The sequence below is a fragment of the Schistocerca serialis genome, chromosome 2 (genome assembly GCF_023864345.2).
Source record: "Schistocerca serialis cubense isolate TAMUIC-IGC-003099 chromosome 2, iqSchSeri2.2, whole genome shotgun sequence".
Taxonomy (NCBI): Eukaryota; Metazoa; Arthropoda; class Insecta; order Orthoptera; family Acrididae; genus Schistocerca; species Schistocerca serialis.
The window spans coordinates 307,494,642-307,514,483 of record NC_064639.1 but is presented as its reverse complement, the minus strand read 5'-3'; the positions used below and the strand labels follow the sequence as shown (position 1 = coordinate 307,514,483).

The window sequence follows — 19,842 nt, the reverse complement described above, 5'->3', positions numbered from 1 at the left end:
TCACATACTACCGACAAAGCTGAAGGCTCACGCTTCGATCGGAAGCTTTGATTTGTGTACAACACAAAATTTGATAGGGTGCTAGTGCTATGATATTTATCCTTTTTAGCTCCCATTTGAATAGCTTAACGGAGTTTCCTTAATATTTTTCTTCTTTTTCTTTACCTTGAGTGATAGATATTTGCGTTCAGATCAGTTTCAAACGATCTCCTTGCTAGTTAGCTCGAATTGTCACAAAATTCCGAAAGTGCTTCTCGGACTAGTTTCATTTTCGCCACTCCCCGCCCTCAAATTACTCCGAACTTTGTCTGCTGTCTCTTGGAAACAGACCAACACTGTGAATCCCCCAGCATCGTCCGGGAAGTAACTCAAGCAAAATATGTTGAAATAGATTCCTGAGGGTTGATTATGGCTGCGTAAACGGGACAGTGCAGTTAGGCAAATGAGCGACCTCATAATAAAGCTCATAAGTGAGCCCGCATTCTATTAGCGGTAGGAAAAATGCGGGGATCCCGCATTACTGTCTGGTCAAGGTCTTACGGGGGTCGTTTGCAGTGCAAAGCAATGCTAGCGCGTGCACCAGAATGGAACTAAGTGCAACTAAAATAGTTGTTCTTATGTTCTGTGGGAGCGGGGCTCGAACTTCGCTCTGGCCGCCATAACTTCGTTTTTTTTTTTGTGGTTTCTCTGAACCACTTGAGACGAATGCTGGAATGGATACCTGAATACGGCCAAGACCGATTACCTAGCCCATCCTTGTGCAGATTACATGTTCTCGGTGTACTTGTTAATTATGCATAAAAATAAGTGCTTTCTACAAAATCCACTACTGTTTTCATCAGGGACAAACCGACTGTCAAACAAGCAACATAATCATACACACGTTAAAATCCACCTCCGTTTTGTTGTTTGGATTACAAAAAGTGAGTCCCCATCGGTAAATTCTTAAATCTATATTCCCGTGGGTATCCAGAACGGAATTTTTACTCTGCAGCGGTGTGCGCTGATGTGAAACTTGCTGACAGAAGTGCACTTCCCGAACGTTTCGGATGAGGACTTCTGTGAAATTTGTAAGGTAAGAGACGAAATACTGGCGGCAGTAAAGCTGTGAAGACAGATCGTGGGTCGGCTGGGTAGCTCTGGTGGTAGAGCATTTGCCCGCGAAAGGCCCCGAGTTCGAGTTTCGTCCCGGCACACAGTTTTAATCTGCCAGCAAGTTTTCCCGGGTGTGATTAACAAGTGGTCGATGGTTTTCCAGCGTTGCAGGTCTACGAATTTTGTATCTGAGGGGTTTTATCTTTGTAAATGACAAACATAAACTTCGAGTAATATTTCTATTGTTCAGTACGAAGACAGACATCTTGCACCTAGCTTGGTCAGTATTGTCAAAATATCTCTGTAAATGAAAATGTAATCTCCGTTAGTTTAAAATCACAAATCTCCGATTCCTTTTAAATTTTGACACAATATTCGAATCCGAGAGTTTTTGATGCACCCACTGGAGCGCCGTCTGTTGAGTGTAACCATTATACATGCAACACCAAACATTGGTCCTACTGGAAAGCGTGCCTCTTGACATCTACATCTACGTTTTCTCTTTCTTTTTTTACGCTGCCTTCAGTGCTAAATAACTCGAAAACAGCGCACCGTATCGAATTACTTTCTTAACGTGTATCGCACACCTTCCGCTGCAACATCATTACAGGCTTTTCAGAGTGTTTCTACCCATCCCTGTATACTTCCGCGCATGGTTCTACGTTGCTCCGGAACACGCACTGATATTCCCCGTGGTTGGCCTCTGATAGGTCCTCGTCATCTATAAATAATTCGTCACAATATTTTGTAACCATGACTCACTACGGTAATGTCTCTTTAGTATTCCACTGCTGTCAGTTCCTGTCGCGTTCGAAACTGGGAACAATAGCTCATCACTTTCTGATACCGACAGTGTTACACTACCAAATTCTCTTTGACAAAGTTTATTGATCAAATAAAATTTGGTGGTGTAATAAGAAACTTTGTCAAAGTTAGGCCTTGGTCAAATTTTCTTTGATCAAATCTAGTGTCTCCCCTCAGATCTGATCAAAGAAGGCGTTCGCCTCTTGTTTACAACATGGACAAATGTAATCGCTTGGGGCGCTAGCATCGTTGCAGCTGGCTGACATTTGATGTTTATTAAGATGGCTTAGAAACTTACGTGGTGCGTCGCATCTACAACGGAACTGATAGAATTGTACGAGGCAGATGTAGCACGGTATAACTTTCGGCATCTGTAATATAAAAACAGAATAAGAAGAAGCAAGAGCTACAAAAAAAAAATTGAGGAGGACATTCACCGTGAAGTACGGTCAGGATGTACTCCCCCGAAGTTATAAAGTAGAAAATCTACAAGTTTCGTAGAAATAAAAATATTTCTTAATGGTTACAGTATCTACTAAACAGTTATTTGCATTCAGATATTCCTCTTTCAGTGCTTTATAAATACCTTTACACACTTTGGTATTATTTTCGTCAGTGTGTTCAGCAGTATTAACAATGCTATACTGTAAACCAGAGTACCTTTCTCCTGCTGCAAGAAATAGGAGCGTTACGGTAAGTCTGTCTCTTTGTGGATATAGCATTTCTGAGGTGAGTTTTCTGCTTCCTAATGAGGAGCCACTTTCTTGAGCACCGGGGTGGCCGAGCGGTCCTAGGCGCTACAGTCTGGAACCGCGCGACCGCCACGGTCGCAGGTTCGAATCCTGCCTCGGGCATGGATGTGTGTGATGTCCTTATGTTAGTTAGGTTTAAGTAGTTCTAAGTTCTAGGGGACTGATGCCCTCAGAAATTAAGTCCCATAGTGCTCATGGCCATTTTTGAACACACTGAAATGTACTCACATCCATACACAATTAATTTTCATACGACTTCGACTTGCAGCTCCCATAACAGATTTTGGTGGACGCTTTTAGCATCTCGCCGTGAGATCTACCGCTTCATCCAAGTACGTTCCCTTTTCTTTTGTACGGCTCCTCTTCCAAATGCAAATACAATGTAGTTGTGGTACACGCAACTGCAGAGCACAGTAACAAGTCTTCGTTGGCCTATCTGAAGGAACTATGACGTCAAGAAATTCTGATAACAGTGCAATACACCTGTTTGCTCCACGTCAAATACATTGAAGTAACTAAAGTCATGTGATTGCGATACGCTCATATGCAGAGGCAGCAGTACTGCGTACACAAGGTATAAAAGGACAGTGCATTGGGGGAGCTCTCATTTCTACCCAGGTGACTCATGTGAAAAGGTTTCTGATGTGATTATGGCCGCAAAAGAGGAACTCAGAATTTGAATGCGGAGTGGTAGTTGGAGTTAGGAAGTCGTTAGGGAATTCAATATTCCGTGATCCACAGTGACAAGCGTGTACCCAGAATACCAATTTCAGGTATTGCGTCGCCACAGTCAACGCAGTGGCCGACGACCTTCACTTAACGATCGAGGGTAGCGGCGTCAGCACAGAGTTGTCAGTGCTAACAGACAAGCAACACTGCATGAAATAACTCTAGAAACCAATGTGCAACGTACGACGCAGGTAACCGTTAGGACAGTGCGGAGAAATTTGGCGTTAACGGGCTATGGCAGCAGACGACCGACACGAGTGCCTTTGCTAGCACACGACATCGCCTGCAGCGCCTCTCTTGGGTTATGACCACATCGGTTGGACCCTGGACGACTGGAAAACCGTGATCTGGTCAGATGAGTCCCGATTTCAGCTGGTAACAACTGAAAGTAGGGTTCGAGTGTGACGCAGACCCCACGAAACTATGGGCCCAAGTTGTCAACAAGGCACTGTGTAAGTTGGTGGTGGCTGCATAACGGGGTGGGCTGTCCTGGATCTCGTGGTCCAAATGAAAGGATCACTGATTGTAAAAGGTTATTTTCAGCTACTTGGAGACCGTTTTCAGCCATTCATAGACTTCCACATCTACATGGATGCTCTGCAAATCACATTTGAGTGCCTGGCAGAGTGTTCATCGAACCACCTCCGCAATTCTCTATTATTCCAATCTCGTATAGCGCGCGGAAGGAATGAACATCTATATCTTTCCGTACGAGCTCTGATTTCCCTTATTTTATCGTGGTGATCGTTCCTCCCTATGTAGGTCGGCGTCAACAAAATATTTTTGCATTCGGAGGAGAAAGTTGGTGATAGGAATTTCGTGAGAAGGTTCCGTCGCAACGAAAAACGCCAGCCCAAATCCTGTATCATTTCTGTGACACTCTCTCCCATATTTCGCGATAATACAAACCGTGCTGCCTTTCTTTGAAATTTTTCGATGTACTCCGTCAGTCCTATCTAGTAGGGATCCCACACCACGCAGCAGTATTCTAAAAGAGGACGGACAAGCGTAGTGTAGGCAGTCTCCTTAGTAGGTCTGTTACATTTTCTAAGTGTCCTGCCAATTAAACGAAGTCTTTGGTTAGCCTTCCCCACAACATTTTCTATGTGTTCTGTCGAATTTAAGTTGTTCGTAATTGTAATACCTAGGTATGTAGTTGAATTTACGGCTTTTGGATTAGACTAATTTATCGTGTAACCGAAGTTTGAGTTCCTTTTAGCACTCATGTGGGTGACATCACACTTTTAGTTATTTAGGGTCAACTGCCACTTTTCGCACCACTCAGATATCTATTCTAAATCGTTTTGCAGTTTGTTTTGACCTTCTGATGACTTTATTAGTCGATAAACGACAGCGTCATCTGCAAACAACCTAAGACGGCTGCTCACATTGTCTCCAAAATCGTTTATGTAGATAAGGAACACCAAAGGCCTTATAACACTACCTTGGGGAACGCCAGAAATCACTTCTGTTTTACTCGATGACTTTCCATCAATTACTACGAACTGTGACCTCTCTGAAAGGAAATCGCAAATCCAGTCACATAACTGAGACGGTATTCCATAAGCACGTTTCCAAACAACGAAGGAATTTTTATGGATGACAATGCCCCATGTCACCAGACAAATATTGTTAGCGGATGGTTTGAAGAACATTCTGGACAGTTCGAGCGAATGATCTGGCCGCTCACATCTCACGAAATGAATCTCATCGATCATTTATGGGACGTAGTGGAGTCGTCAGTTCGCCCGCAAAATCGTGCATCGGCAACGCATTTGCAATTATGGACGGCTATAGAGGCAGCTTGGGTCAGTATTTCTGCAAGGGACTTCCAAAGACTTGGTCAGTCCATGCCGTGTTGCGTTGCTGCACTACGCCGTGCAAAAGGAGACCAGACACGATATTAGCAATTAAAATTGCTGCATCACGAAGATGACATGCTACAGACGCGAAATTTAACCGACAGGATGAAGATGGTGTTTTATGCAAATGATTAGCTTTTCAGAGTATTCACACAAGGTTGGCGCCGGTGGCGACACCTACAACGTGCTGACATGACGAAAGTTTCCAACCGATTTCTCATACACAAACAGCAGTTGACAGGCGTTGCCTGGTCAAACGTTGTTGTGATGCCTCGTGTAAGGAGGAGAAATGCGTACCATCACGTTTCCGACTTTGATAAAGGTCGGATTGTGGCCTATCGCGATTGCGGTTTATCGTATCACGAGATTGTTGCTCGCGTTGGTCGAGATCCAATGACTGTTAGCAGAATATGGAATCGGTGGGTTCAGGAGGGTGATACGGAACGCCTTGCTGGATCCCAACGGCCCCGTATCACTAGCAGTCGAGATTACAGGCATCTTATCCGCATGGTTGTAACGGATCGTGCAGCCACGTCTCGATCCCTGAGTCAACAGATGGGGACGTTTGCAAGACAACTACCATCTGCACGAACAGTTCGACGACGTTTGCAGCGGCATGGGCTATCAGCTCGGAGACCATGGCTGCAGTTACCCTTGACGCTGTATCACAGACAGGAGCGCCTGCGATGGTGTGCTGAACGACGAACTTGGGTGCACGAGTGGCAAAATGTCTGTTTTTCGGATGAATCCTGGTTCTGTTTACAGCATCATGATGGTTGCATCCGTGTTTGGCGACATCGCGGTGATCGCACATTGGAAGTGTGTATTCGTCATCGCCATACTGGCGAATCACCCGGCGTGATGGTATGGGGTGCCATTGGTTACACGTCTCGGTCACCTCTTGTTAGCATTGACGGCACTTTGAACAGTGGACGTTACATTTGAGATGTGTTACTACCCGTGGCTCTACCCTCCACTCGATCCCTGGGAAACCCTACGTTTCGGCAGGGTAATCGAAGACCGCATGTTGCAGGTCCTGTACGGGCCTTTCTGGATACAGAAAATGTTCGACTGCTGCCCTAGCCAACACATTCTCCAGATCTCTCACGAATTGAAAACGTCTGGTCAATGGGGCCGAGCAAATGGCTCGTCACAATAAGCCAGTCACTACTCTTGATGAACTGTGGTATCGTGTTGAAGTTGCATGGGCAGCTGTATCTGTACATGCCATCCAAGCTCCGTTTGACTCAATGTCCAGTCGTATCAAGGCCTTTATTACGGCCAGAGGTGGTTGTTCTGGATATTGATTTCTCAGGATCTATGCACCCAAACTGCGTGAAAATGTAATGACATGTCAGTTCTAGTATAATATATTTGTCCAATGAATACCCTTTTATCATCTACATTTCTTCTTGGTGTAGCAATTTTAATGGGCAGTAGTGTATCCCATGAGTTTTGGCATCTCAGTCTATCTTCGCAAAGAAAATGTGATGAATATTTGATCACATTCCTTCTTCAAAAGAAATTTTATAGTGTAATACCAGGGTAAGCGTTGGTGGCCACGCTGCGGCGCCACGCTGCAAGGCCAAGCGAGTGCGCCCAGCTGTGACGCAATCGATACCTGTTGGCGCGTAACGCGCCCGCTCTACTGTGCCCTGCCGTGCGTCCCTTGTGGGCGGGCGTCGGCGCCGCCTACGACGCGGCACGACCTGCTCCCCGTTACGCCCACGGCTACGGTCGACGCCCCCAAGCGCTGTCGCATCCACTCTCGTAAAACGCGCGTCGTCGTCAACGCCGAGACACAGATATGTCTGGCGCGTTTCCAGGCAGACGTCGCCTTCCTGCCGCCGGCTTTATTACGATGCGACGCCCTCACACCCGCCACAAATGTCTGGCTCGAGCCCACGCATTGCTGTGCCCTCTAAAAAGGCTGTCGTCGGAATTCTGAGATGTGATACTACCATTGTTTTTGTTATTGTTTAAATAAAAGTTTCTAGTATGTTCGAACCTGCACACATACCACCAGACTCGGAAAAATATCAGTCACACAATTACGAAGGGCAGATATTTGCGAGACCTACCGCACAGCCAGCTTGACGGCTCATGCATCTAAGTTGTTGGCAACAATAATACGAGGGGCGTTCACATTTTTTTTCTGAAAGCAGGTTGATTTTATTCTGGATTCCAATACACCATATTACTCCCCATTCTTTTAGCTACGAAACCCTATTTTCAACTTGTCTCCGTTCAGTGTGACGGCCTTACGCCACATTTCTTGTACCACTCTACTGGTCGACATCAGAGCCAATGTCTTGTTGCATCAATAACCTCCCCACCATCCACGCACTGCTTCCCGCGGAGTGCGTCCTTTATCGGACCGTACAGATGGAAGCCGGAAGGTGCGAGATGGATGAGGAAGAACAGTCATAGTTTTGTGATGATGACAGACGCCTCGCCCAACGACACACCGTGCTTTTGTTCTCTGCCAGGTCTCCATAGACATTCCTCAAGCGCCTATGAATATCTGCGACTCTCTGATTTTCCGCCAAAAGAAACTCAGTGACAGCTCTCTGCTTGGAAGACACTTTCGTTACAGAAGTCATGTTGAAGGCTACTTGTAGAGCCACCATCTGTTGGAACTTCATGAAACTAGAGGCGCTGAAGTGGCAATATTTTGCATTGAAACAGAGGATGATGCGCGTAAAGCTGAAATACTAAACACCTTTTTCCAAATCTGTTTCACAGAGGAAGACCGCACTGCAGTTCCTTCTCTAAATTCTCGCACTAACGAAAAAATGGTTGACATTGAAATAAGTGTCCAAGGAATAGAAAAGCAGAGGATCCAAAGAAGAGCGGCGCGTTTCGTCACAGGGTTATTTGGTAAGCGTGATAGCGTTAAGGAGATGTTTAGCAAACTCAAGTGGCAGACTCTGCAAGAGAGGCGCTCTGCATCGTGGTGTAGCTTGCTGTCCAGGTTTCGAGAGGGTGCGTTTCTGGATGAGGTATCGAATATATTGCTTCCCCCTACTTATACCTCGCGAGGAAATCACGAATGTAAAATTAGAGAGATTCGAGCACTCACGGAGGCTTTCCGGCAGTCGTTCTTCCCGCGAACCATACGCGACTGGAACAGGAAAGGGAGGTAATGACAGTGGCACGCCACACACCGTAGGGTGGCTTGCGGAGTATAAATGTAGATGTAGAATATTCCACGATGTCCCACAGCAAATTCTGCGTTTTTTCAACAGAAATTGGCAGCGGAAATAAATGTGTTGCATTACTTATTGAAGGACTCTCGTATACAGAAGAACAGAAACGAAAATAGGGGTGTCTTGGGTAAAGGCTCCGGAGTGTCAGTTGTCACGCTGCATTTGACAATGGAAGCAAGACATAAGAAAAATCAGACACGTCCATTAGATTTGTCGACTAAGCAAAATGGCGCAAGATGTTCGAAATTCTCAGGAAAGTAGGTTTTCGCCACGGGAAAAGACGGATGAATCCAACATTTATTTATATAAGAAGCAGGAAGGAACAGTAAAACTGAAGATCAGGAGTAGAGTGCTCGGATGGGAAAGGATGTAAGACAGCGACATAGTCTTTCGCCAATACTATTTAGTCGATACATCGAAAGACGTGGATAAAAGAAGTTGGATTAAAATTCTATGTGAAAGATTCGTTGAAAGCACTGGTAACCTCAGTGAAGCCGAGGAAGAATTACAGCTTATACAGAATGATTGAAGAGACTACTGAGCTCAGAATACGGAATGAGAGTAAAATGAAAAAAGACAAAAGGAAATAGGAATAGCAGAAATGAGATAACTGATAAATTTAATATCAAAATGGGGACCCAGGATGTAGACGACGTGAAGGAGTCCTGCTACCTCGTATGACGGACAAAGGAAGCAGAACATAAAAAGCAGACTACCACAGGAAAGAGAGCATTCCTGACCGAAAGAAGTTAACTTGTGTATCAAACATTAGTCTTATTTAAGGAAACAATTTCTGAAAACGTACATTTGGAGCTCCACAATCGTAGTGTGGTGGTGAATCTTGGACTGTGGGAAAACCAGAGGAGAATGGAAGCGTGCGAGATTGCTGTATAAGGAAATTGCTAATTAGATGGACTGATCAGCTAAGAAGTGAGGAGGATCTCCCCAGAATCGACGGGAAGAGGTACACATGGAAAGGACTTATTCAGTACAGGCATTCCCATTTGAAGCCGGTCGGTGTGGCCGAGCGGTTTTAAGCGCTTCAGTCTGGAGCCGCGCGACCGCTACGGTCGCAGGTTCGAATCCTGCCTCGGGCATTGATGTGTGTGATGTCCTTAGGTTAGTTAGGTTTAAGTAGTTCTAAATTCTAGGGGACTGATGACCTCAGATGTTAAGTCCCGTAGTGCTCAGAGCCATTTGAATCATCTGAACCATTCCCTTTTGAGTTCTCGTGTCACTCTCGTATTGATCGATCCTACACCTTTCAACTGTTTTAATCTTTTCTTTCAACTTGACCCTTCGGCGATCCCAAACACTCGAGCAGCATCCAAAGTGGGTCGTACTTCTATTCTATAAGGTGCGCCCAAGTGGAAAAGAGACTTTCGATGTAGCCCATTGGGCGAATATGGTGGCATTCCACTTGCACAAGCGAGTTAACCGCTTCACAGCAATTTCCTCATTTCTGGAAAACTGTTTACGCATTTCGTTGTATGATGGATTCTCCTGATCAACTCCATGAGCAGATTTTATTCTTACTGAAGGGGAGCATGTTTAACTTATTTATCGCAGGGTGAAAGGTGTACGGAGAACAGTGTCTCGCGCGGTGCAATGGTGTCAGAGTTAAGAGGCGGGACGTGTAAACACCAAGAACATGCCAGCCCATGAGCAGGCGGGCGTTGTCGCCACCAGTACCACGTTTTCGGCTGTGGAGGAGCTCGTACTAACGAAACATCGGATCGCCACACATGACTTTGCTATTGCACTGTCGAAAAGCAAGCGAACTGTGCATCACAGTCCACGACTAGCTTCGTTATGGGAAAGTTTGTGCACAGTGGGCGGCCAAGCATCATTCAGAAAATCAGAAGTCAGCGAGAATGGATGTTTGTCTGATGCATCTGTTGAGATATGCGGGACAAGGGACAAACTTCATTGCTGAGATTGTGGCATGTGATGAAATGTGGTGTCACCATTGAGACCCTGCCTCTAGACAGATGAACATGGAGCGTCGGAATCCAGGCCCCCTCAGCTGAAAAAAAAAGGCCAGAAAATTGATGCTCGGTTTCTTTTTCGATTAAGAAGGATCATTGATTCAACAGTTAACGCTGAGCGGTAGTGGAACGAACAGACCATCAAGAACAAGGGCAGAGGTAAGCTCTTGAGTGGGATAGTACTTCTCCAGGACAACACTATGCCATATGAGACCAAGAAGGCCCTCGAGATTCTTCAGAAATTTTGGTTGGACGTCCTGGAATATCCTCATAACAAGCCAGTATCTCCCCAAGTGACACGTATATCTTCGGCCTCTTAAAGTAATATCTAAAACGCCGAGGTTCACCTGTGACAAGGAAAAGCAGGACACTGTGGGAACATGGATCCGTCAGCAACCCTCGAGTTTCTACACTGAAGCCATCCACTCCCTTCCTATGCGCTGCAACCGATGTATCAATTTCAATGGCAGTTATGTATAGCTGTCCTGTACGGGGGTTGGAACTTTAAAAGTGGCAACTATTTATTTACAGCTCGTAGAAAATAGATACGTGTTTCAAAGTTTTTCTGACCTCCAAAGTAGCCACCAGCATTGTGTATAACCCGTTGCCAGCGTTGTGGAAGTCGTAGGATACTCTTAGCAGTGTCAGCTGTGTTCCAAAACTGAACAGCATAGAGACAGAAGTAATGACACTTTCTGCAGGACCTGACCATCATTTTGCAGGACAATGCTGAAGTACGAACAGTGCAAATTGTTACTGATTTGTTTGACTGTTTGGGTCGCCAAGTGCTATACTACCTATTGCACTCCTTTGAGTTAAGCCCTCGTAAGTTCGACTCGATTTATAAACTGAAGGAAATACTTCGTGGCATTCGCTTCAGAACTGCTATAAATTCGTCGAGCAATAGACCGCGCCGCTCGAACTGTCAACACAACTGGCACTGCTAAGAGTATCCTACGACTTCCACATCGCTGGCAACGGGTTATACACAATGCTGATGGCTACTTTGAAGGTCAGTAAAACTGTGAAACTCGTATCTATTTTTTACGAGCTGTAAATAAATAGTTGCCACTATTAAAATTCCAACTCTCGTATAATATTGGTATTAAAATTTCTTTGCATACAACTGTGGTCTCCTTTTCATTTGGGCACACATTTATAGATGAGCTACAGTTTCCTAGAATTCTCCCAATAAACCGAAGTCGCCATTTGGCTTCCGTACAACCGACCTCAGGTGATAGTTTCATTTCATGTCGCTTTGCGAGGTTACGACTAGATATTTAATCGATGTGACTGTCAAGCAGCACTGATACTGTGTTCGAACATGACGGGATTGTTTTTGCCACTCGTCTGTAGTATTTTACATTTTCCACATTCAGAGCAATCTATCATTCACCGCAGTTTTACTCTGCCTGTAACTCTCTCCTACCTTGTGAAGTATGAAAGCTGGTCTTGAATTGCACAAAGCTAGCTCAGATGGGGACAGCATTGCCTACTTCAGGCAAGGTCCGGGATGCGACGCCCGGTTTGCCTCACAGTTTTGATCTGCCAGAAAGTTTCCAAACAGCGCACATTCCGCTTCAGAGTAAAATATTCGTTATAGAAATAACCTGTAAGGCTGTATCTAAGCGGTTTCTCCGTAGCAATCCTTGAGTTTTAGTCCCGAAAGGTACACAAGAAAGCTTCTATGACGTTTGGAAAGTAGAAGAGAGGTACTGTCGGAAATATAAATGTGGGGGAGGGTCGTGAGTCGTGCCTGTATAGCTCAGTTGGTAAGATCAATGCCTGTAAAAGAAAAGGTTCTGTGTTCGTGTCCTCGTCCAGCACAAAGTTTTATTTCACCAGGAAATTCCAACTGCTTCGGCGTTCCACGATGAACCGAAACCAGCACAGATGGTTCGCACGCGAAGCGAAAATGATCCAAGATAGTGGTGGCTTGTTTCTTCTGTCACGCAGGACGTGCAACCATTGCCTGTATTCCCCTGATCTATAGCCAAACGTCCTTTCTTTGACGATTTACATCGTCATAGAAAACCGTTAAGTATATCCAAAACCATGTTTTTGAGGTACCATATTAGAGTAGAAAAAAATGTGTCTGGAACTGATTCGAACGCACGCAAAATGCAAAAAATTTTAAATACAAATGTTTTCTTCTTCTTCTTTCGTATTATCTACTGCTGCCGCCGCTTCTACACCCCAGCCCCCATTCTCTTCTGCCTTGACTTTCCTCAAAGTTCATATTCCTTGCTTGCATTGCGTCCTCCAAATCGTTTTGCCAGTCATGTAGTGGACGACCCCTTTTCTTCCGCTGGGGTAGTTTCCATCTTAGTATCCTATTTGGTATCCTATCTTCGTTCATCCTATATACATAGCCAAACCACAACAGCTGTTTTTGTAGGATGTCGTCACATATATCCTTATCCAATTTCATCCTTTGTCGGATCAATTTCTTTACATTCACATCTTCGTTGTGCCTTCTTATCTTTCTGTTCTATAGAACAGAGTTCATTGCCGTTGTTAGAGCTCGTCCGTTATTAATCCTACTAGTGGTTTCATCACTGATTGTGCCCTGTCTACTAAACAATATCCCAAGATATTTTGCCTTTTCCACATTGCAATAACGTCTCCATCTACCTCCAAATTATTTACTTTCGCCGTTCCAACAGGCAAGTACTCACACCTTTTCATATTCATCTTCAGGCCAGCCTTATTGAATTCCTCTTTAAGCTTTCTTATCATGTAACTCAGATCATCTTCGTCTACTGCTAGTACATTACTTTGAGAAATAAAAAATCGCTTTGAACCAGTAGTAGTTTTTGTAAAAACGTTACAAGCGCCTCTCGTAATGTGCCATGTGGAGTAGGTGATATAACATAATGTTGTTGCAAGTAACTCATAGTTTAAAACGAAATAATCGATCTGATGACGAGTACTCGATCTTCATCAGGTCGATTGCTTCCGAGTTACAGCTTTTTGTTTATTTCATATAAATTTTCGCGTATTAAAATTTGATTCTGGTGAAAAACAACATACAAAAATGGCTCTGAGCACTATGTGACTTAACTTCTGAGGTCATCAGTCGCCTAGAACTTAGAACTAATTAAACCTAACTAACCTAAGGACATCACACACATCCATGCCCGAGGCAGGATTCGTACCTGCGACCGTAGCGGTCACGCGGTTCCAGACTGAAGCGCCCTTAACAGCACGGCCACACCGGCCGGCAAAAACAACACACACTTTCTGCTACAACATAAAATTGCTTCCAGCTCTCTGTCTCTTTTCATAAGAAACATTTAAATCATGTTTTCTCTTATTAGTTCGCATCATGTTACCGTTTTTTGTTTCCCTTTCAGAAATTGTGCCTAACGATACTAACATTTGTTTTAAATAACAACCATCTATTACTCACAGTGGGGCGATGCCTTACACCAGCTAACGCCATGAAGCCTAATATGGAAAGAATAGTCCCATTCTTTAAACTTTCTTAATAAAGAAAAAAAAAGCCGTTTCAAACAGCTGAGGTATGTTGATGGAAGCAGGAGGTCAAATTCCTCGATTGACACCGTTAGTCTCATAAAAAACGATAAATTACTATGACATAGTTAAAACATTAATAACAGTACACCGATTTCTTTCCAAATCCATATACATCAATCATCATGCTATCTTTGGATATAAATGACAGCAAATACCCCACTGAATTTTTATTTTGACAGATTTGTGGTAAAAAATTAGTTTCTGTGTGTTTTTAGCCGTCCCATCCTCTTAATATTTCGACTGAACCAGTGTAGATCGAGTGGTTCTAGGCGCTTCAGTCTGGAACCGCGCGACCACTACGGTCTGGTCGCAGGTTCGAATCCTGCCTCGGACATGGATGTGTGTGCTGTCGTTAGGATAGTTAGATTTAAGTAGTTCTAAGTTCTAGCGTACTGGTGACCTCCGATGTTAAGTCCCATAGTGCTCAGAGCCATTTGAACCATTTTTTTAAACCAGTGTATTACAAAATGTGTGTGCATACGGAATTTGTGAGTGACTACCACTTCTGTTACCAAGCGCTTAATCACGCAGAAAATTGGACTTGGGCTTAAATTAACAAAACGTAAAATGTAAATTGGATTGAGAGATGGAACGATATATGCCTCGGTCGCCGCTGTAACAAGGAAGTCTCAAGTCACTATGTCAAAACAAGCTGCCTCATGCTGAAGGAGGCCAGTATGTTGCAATCAGCTTGGAGGATAAGTTGACACACAATGTGTGCCACAGCAGTTGCTTCGGTGGTGTTGTCACCATTGTGACTTTCAATCATAAGACTGGTACGATGCAGCTCTCCACGCCAGATTACCCTTTACAAGCCTGTTTATTTCTTCATAACTACTGAAGCCTACATCCACTTGAATCTGTTTGCTGTATTCCAGCTTTGGTCACTGTCTAAAACTTTCATTCCCCGCACTTCCCTCATTTGCTAAACTGACGATTCCTTGACACCTTAGTATGTGTCCTACCAACCGATCACTTCTTTTAGTCAGACTTTGCCATAAATTTATTTTCTCCACAGTTCCATTCGGCACCTCCTCATAACTTTTTTGATATGCTCATCTGACCTTCAGCATTGTCCTGGAGCACCACATTTCAAAAGTTCCTGCTCTGAATTATGTATCGTCCACATTTCGCTTCCATACACTCCGGAAAAAGACCTTTAGAAAAGACTTCCTAACATTTAAATGCATATTTCATGTGTCGGACGCGATCTGAGGAACAGCCGTGTGCCACTCGTCTGTTGGTGTGCATATTCTGACGCTTGTAGCGCCATCTATTGGTCAAATTTTCGTTAAATTTTTCCCATGTCCTTTCCGCCACGTCAATAATATGCTTTTCAAACCTGACGTCATAATGTGCTGTGGTTCTCTTTCTATAGGTTTTTGAAACTTGAACTTTAATTTTGGACACCCTGTAGAATACTAAAATATGATGTAGAATAGCTCTAACTTCATTTTCTTTTGCATCCTATTCAACACACAATGGTCCAGGAAATGCCTCGAGTTGATATTCCTTACTCCTCTGAATATATGCAGCATTAAAAAAAAAAGAAAAAAAAAGAAAAAATATTAGCGTCTAACGTAAAGTCGACAACGAGGTCATCTGAGACGAAGCACACGCTCGGATTTGGGAGGATGAGAAACGAAATCGGCCGTGTCCTTTTAGAAGAGTCACGCCAGCATTTGTCTAGAATACTTTAGGGAAATAATGGACAACCTAAATCTGAATGGTCAGGCACGGATCTGAGTCTTCCTCCTTCGTCATGCGGGTGCACTGTATTGAACATAGTGCCTCCTCGCTCTGTCAAGCGGACGATCCGATTCTACTTGTGGCCTTTGACCCGTGACTTCCCGTGTGACGTCGTGAGTTTACGATGCGAAGGATGTAAGTTGGCCTGTTATTATAAAATGTGATCTGTATTTGTCTGTGTAACTGGTGTAAACTATGCTGCTTTTTCCAAATAAGACCGAAGCGCCAAGGAAATTGGTGTAGGCATGCTTATTCAAATACAGAGATACATAAAAAGGCAGAATACGGCGCTGCCGTCGGCAACACCTATATAAGACGACAAGTGTCTGGCGCAGTTGTTAGATCGGTTACAGCTGCTACAATGGCAGATTATCAAGATTTAACTGAATTTGAACGTGGTGTTATAGTCGGCGCACGAGCGATGGGACACAGCATCTACGCGGTAACGTTGAAATGGGGATCTTCCCGTACGAACATTCCATGAGTGTACAGTGAATATCAAAAGTCCGGTAAAGCATCAAATCTTCGACATCGCTGCGGCCGGAAAAAGATCCTACAAGAACGGGACCCACGACGACTGAAGAGAATCGTTCAACGTGACATAAGTGCAACCCTTCCTCAAATTGCTGCACACGAAACATAATCGATATGGGCTTTCGGAGCCGGAGGCCCACTCGTATACCCTTGATGACTGAACGACACAAAGCTTTACGCCTCGCCTGGGCCCGTCAACGTTGGACTGTTGATGTCTGGAAAAAAGCGGATGGAGGTGTAGGGGTATGGAGACAACCTCGTGAAACTATGGACCCTGCATGTCAGCAGGGGACTGTTCAAGCTGGTGGTGGCCCTCTAATGGTGTGGGGGCGTGTGCAGTTGGAGTGATGCGGGACCCCTGATCGTATAGATACGACTCTGACAGGTGACACGTGCTAAGCATCCTGTCCGGTCACCTGCATCCATTCATGTCCATTGTGCATTCCGACGGACTTGGGCAATTGCAACAGGACAATGCGACACCCCATACGTCCAGAATGGCAACAGAGTAGCTCCAGGAACACTCTTCTGAGTTTAAACACTTCCGCTGGCCACCAGACTCCCCTGACAAGAACGTATTTGACCATATATGGGATGCCTTGCAACATGCTGTTCAGAAGAGATCTTCACCCCCTCGTATTCCTACGGATTTTTGGACAGCCCTACAGGGTTAGTAGTGTCAGTTCCCTCCAGCACTATTTCAGACATTAGTCGTGTTGCTGCGCTTCCGCATGCTCACGGGGGGCCCTATACGAAATTAGACACTTGTACCAGTTTCTTTAGCTCTTCAGTGTATATCGTGATTTGCGAGGGTGTGGTTAGGCAGGAACCTAAAAGTGAAGGCCTCGTGTATTTTAAATGGATGGCTTTTGTAGCGAGGGGTGTTGTTAAGTTAAATTTGCGGGACTCAAGATTCTGTGAGGGTAGTGGAAGGGGGAAGGGGGATGGGGCTCTGCTAACGCCGTCATCGTCTATATTTGCAATAGTCGATTTTAATCGTGTGTTTCTTGCATTTTTTATTCGGTTTACTCTAGAGGAATTCTTTTGTATTAATTTTTCGATTATATGGTTCTCTTGGATAGATGGTAAGTTTTACTGTCATATTTTTAGTTTGTCCCTGCCCAAAACCCCCTAGTTGCTTTTATATTTCCGTTAGTTTTATTGCATTAGGTGACTAAAATATTTCGCAAGCTTTTACGTTTGTTTACGACCGCAACTGGCTTGTTGTAGCCGCCATCTTGAAGAGTATAAGCGACTTGTTATTAAATATTATTTGTGATTATCCTGTTAACTGGTGTAAACTATCGTATTTACTCCAGATATGACGTCACGGGTCAAAGTAGACCAGTGGATTCAGACACGCGCTAATCCCGGTTGCTAGGTTAGATCTGTTAACTATCTTGAGTGTTCTTACGGGCATGAACTTACGAAATGGGTATAGTAGTTCGCCTTGAGCTAGCCTTTCTCTTTTGCCTTGTTGCTGTAAAGGTAAATCGTACAAGTCGTTGTTAGCAAACTACAATCACTCCAGAGCTAGGATAGGTTCAATGAAAAGTAAATACTTACGAAAAAGACGGTGTTGGGCATTATAGCTGGTGGCTAACATTGTCTTGCCGTGACGGAGCATGGTCTGGGATTTTGTTGGTCATTCTATTTAAAGCTTACTTTCTACCGTTCGCTACCTTTATATACGGCTGTAAATTGCCAGTGAAGCCATAACCTTCTTTTATATTTACTGCTAAGTTACTGCCGATAGTATCACTGGTGTCGGACGATACACAACAGATTATCACCTGCAGCTTGATCGAGCAATCGATCAAGTCATAAATAATTGATGACTTACTGGCTGCACGAAGGACCTCCATGTGAGGACGTCTGCCTGAAAAAAGTCGCTATAAAGTGGACCGGACATACGATTGCTATGTATCCAGACTTCTCAGTGTGTTATGGCAGTCAGTTAAATAATTTTGATGCATGCTGTGCTTCGATGTGACAGCTAAAGCCTGTGCAGATAGGCAACGGCCTCTTTCACCTCCCGCCAGGGGCTCGCACGCTTGTTACCGCTCCCACTTAACAGCAATGTACTTGAGTAAGGATGACCATCCAAGGACAAGTGCTGAGAGTCATGTGGCACATGGTGGCTAACAGCATTTGCTGAAGTTGAATATAACTCTTACATGCTCGAGAAGAGCGTCGCTAGCACTTAATGGAAAACGGCCTTGGAACTTTGCTGTTTGTGGCTAGAGAATTCACCGCCAGTGTGGGATTACTGAGTCGCAGTCTCGTCACTTGTTGGACTTGCTTGCGAGCACCTTAGTGCGTAGATACTATGTGTGTTTTACTGTTTTAGGTGTCGGTTACCCCCATTTCATTTCAAAAGTTTACTGGTTCCAATGTGGATGGCTTACATTGCCAGAATTGTTTATACGGCAGTTACTCCTGTCTATCGGGCTTGAGCCCTGTTGCTCATTTATAAATATTATTTTTGCTAGACGTCTGATTTATTTGGAACCCATGATTAATGTAATTTCCGTATTACTGCCTGCCGTTTTACTTGAAGCCATGCTTGTTTTATTGTTCAAATTTTATTTATATGTTATTTTATAATGCTACCCTATCACAATGTACATTGCTGAAATCTGAATTCTACTTAATGCCATGTCTGGCTACTTAACGAAAGAACCGCTACCTATTTATAAGACCTCAAACAATATTTCTCTGCTTTACATAGAAGTTACATTTCATATTCTTTTGTAGCAGATCATTGTCCCTTTCGCTCCGCTGTGCTTACAGGCGTTAATTGAGTGTTAACTAAACATTTACTGATGTTTTTTTTTTTTTTTTGAACATATGTTAACTGCAATAGTTTTCTGTCTGTTCTAGTAGTACGCAAAATCACAATGTGCTTCATTGCATTTATTTATGACACAGTAGATCTACGCGATGTCATGATTTCAAATGTCAACTGAAAAAGCTAAAATCTGAAAGACTAAATCTTTATAGTTGATTTTCTTGCATTCATTTGATTTGTTTAATCTCACGTATTGGAAGACATTCTTCGCTTGCTAACGTATTTCAAATTTGCATCTGTGATATTGTTACATAATGATATATTTCATGAACATCCTTCAACTATACAACTAAAACACACAGAAGTAATCTTCTCTAACGTTCAAAGTTGGCCTCTCCTCGGCTGCGTCAGAAGCGATGATCTTCAGCAGTGACTGAAAAGTGAGATTATTTATTGGCCTAACGATTTCGATTTTAACCAAAAAGAAGTTCGTTAGCTTATACAATTTTTAGGTAATACTTTCAAGGTTAAATATATTTAATAGTTACAAAATCGGAAAAGTAATGGTCAACTTACAGATACAACTCGATAGTATTACAACTCGGTCCAGTCTTCTTATTCTCTTCCAATATTGATCACATCGAACTGATCTGGTGAATCAGTTCTTCACATATCCACTGCACGAACGGGCGAGTAGTATCTTAGTACTTAGATCTTAAAGAGCAAGTCTGGGATGCATTGAGGATTTAATGGCAACTTCAGTCGCAACTTAGCCGAGACGGAACTAGC

General features: G+C 43.8%; 1 protein-coding gene across 6 annotated transcripts in view; it reads right to left on the bottom strand.

Annotated features, from left to right (window-relative positions):
• The window catches only part of LOC126457087 (uncharacterized), a 763,934-nt gene that overhangs the window by 282,277 nt on the left and 461,815 nt on the right, over nucleotides 1–19,842 (bottom strand). The window contains exon 2 of one of the 6 annotated variants that reach the window (XM_050093106.1): nucleotides 2,198–2,270. The exons of the other annotated variants lie outside the window; for them this stretch is intronic. Coding sequence (XP_049949063.1) covers nucleotides 2,198–2,270 — 73 coding nt within the window. The remainder of the gene's footprint in view (nucleotides 1–2,197; nucleotides 2,271–19,842) is intronic. 6 annotated transcript variants of the gene reach the window in all.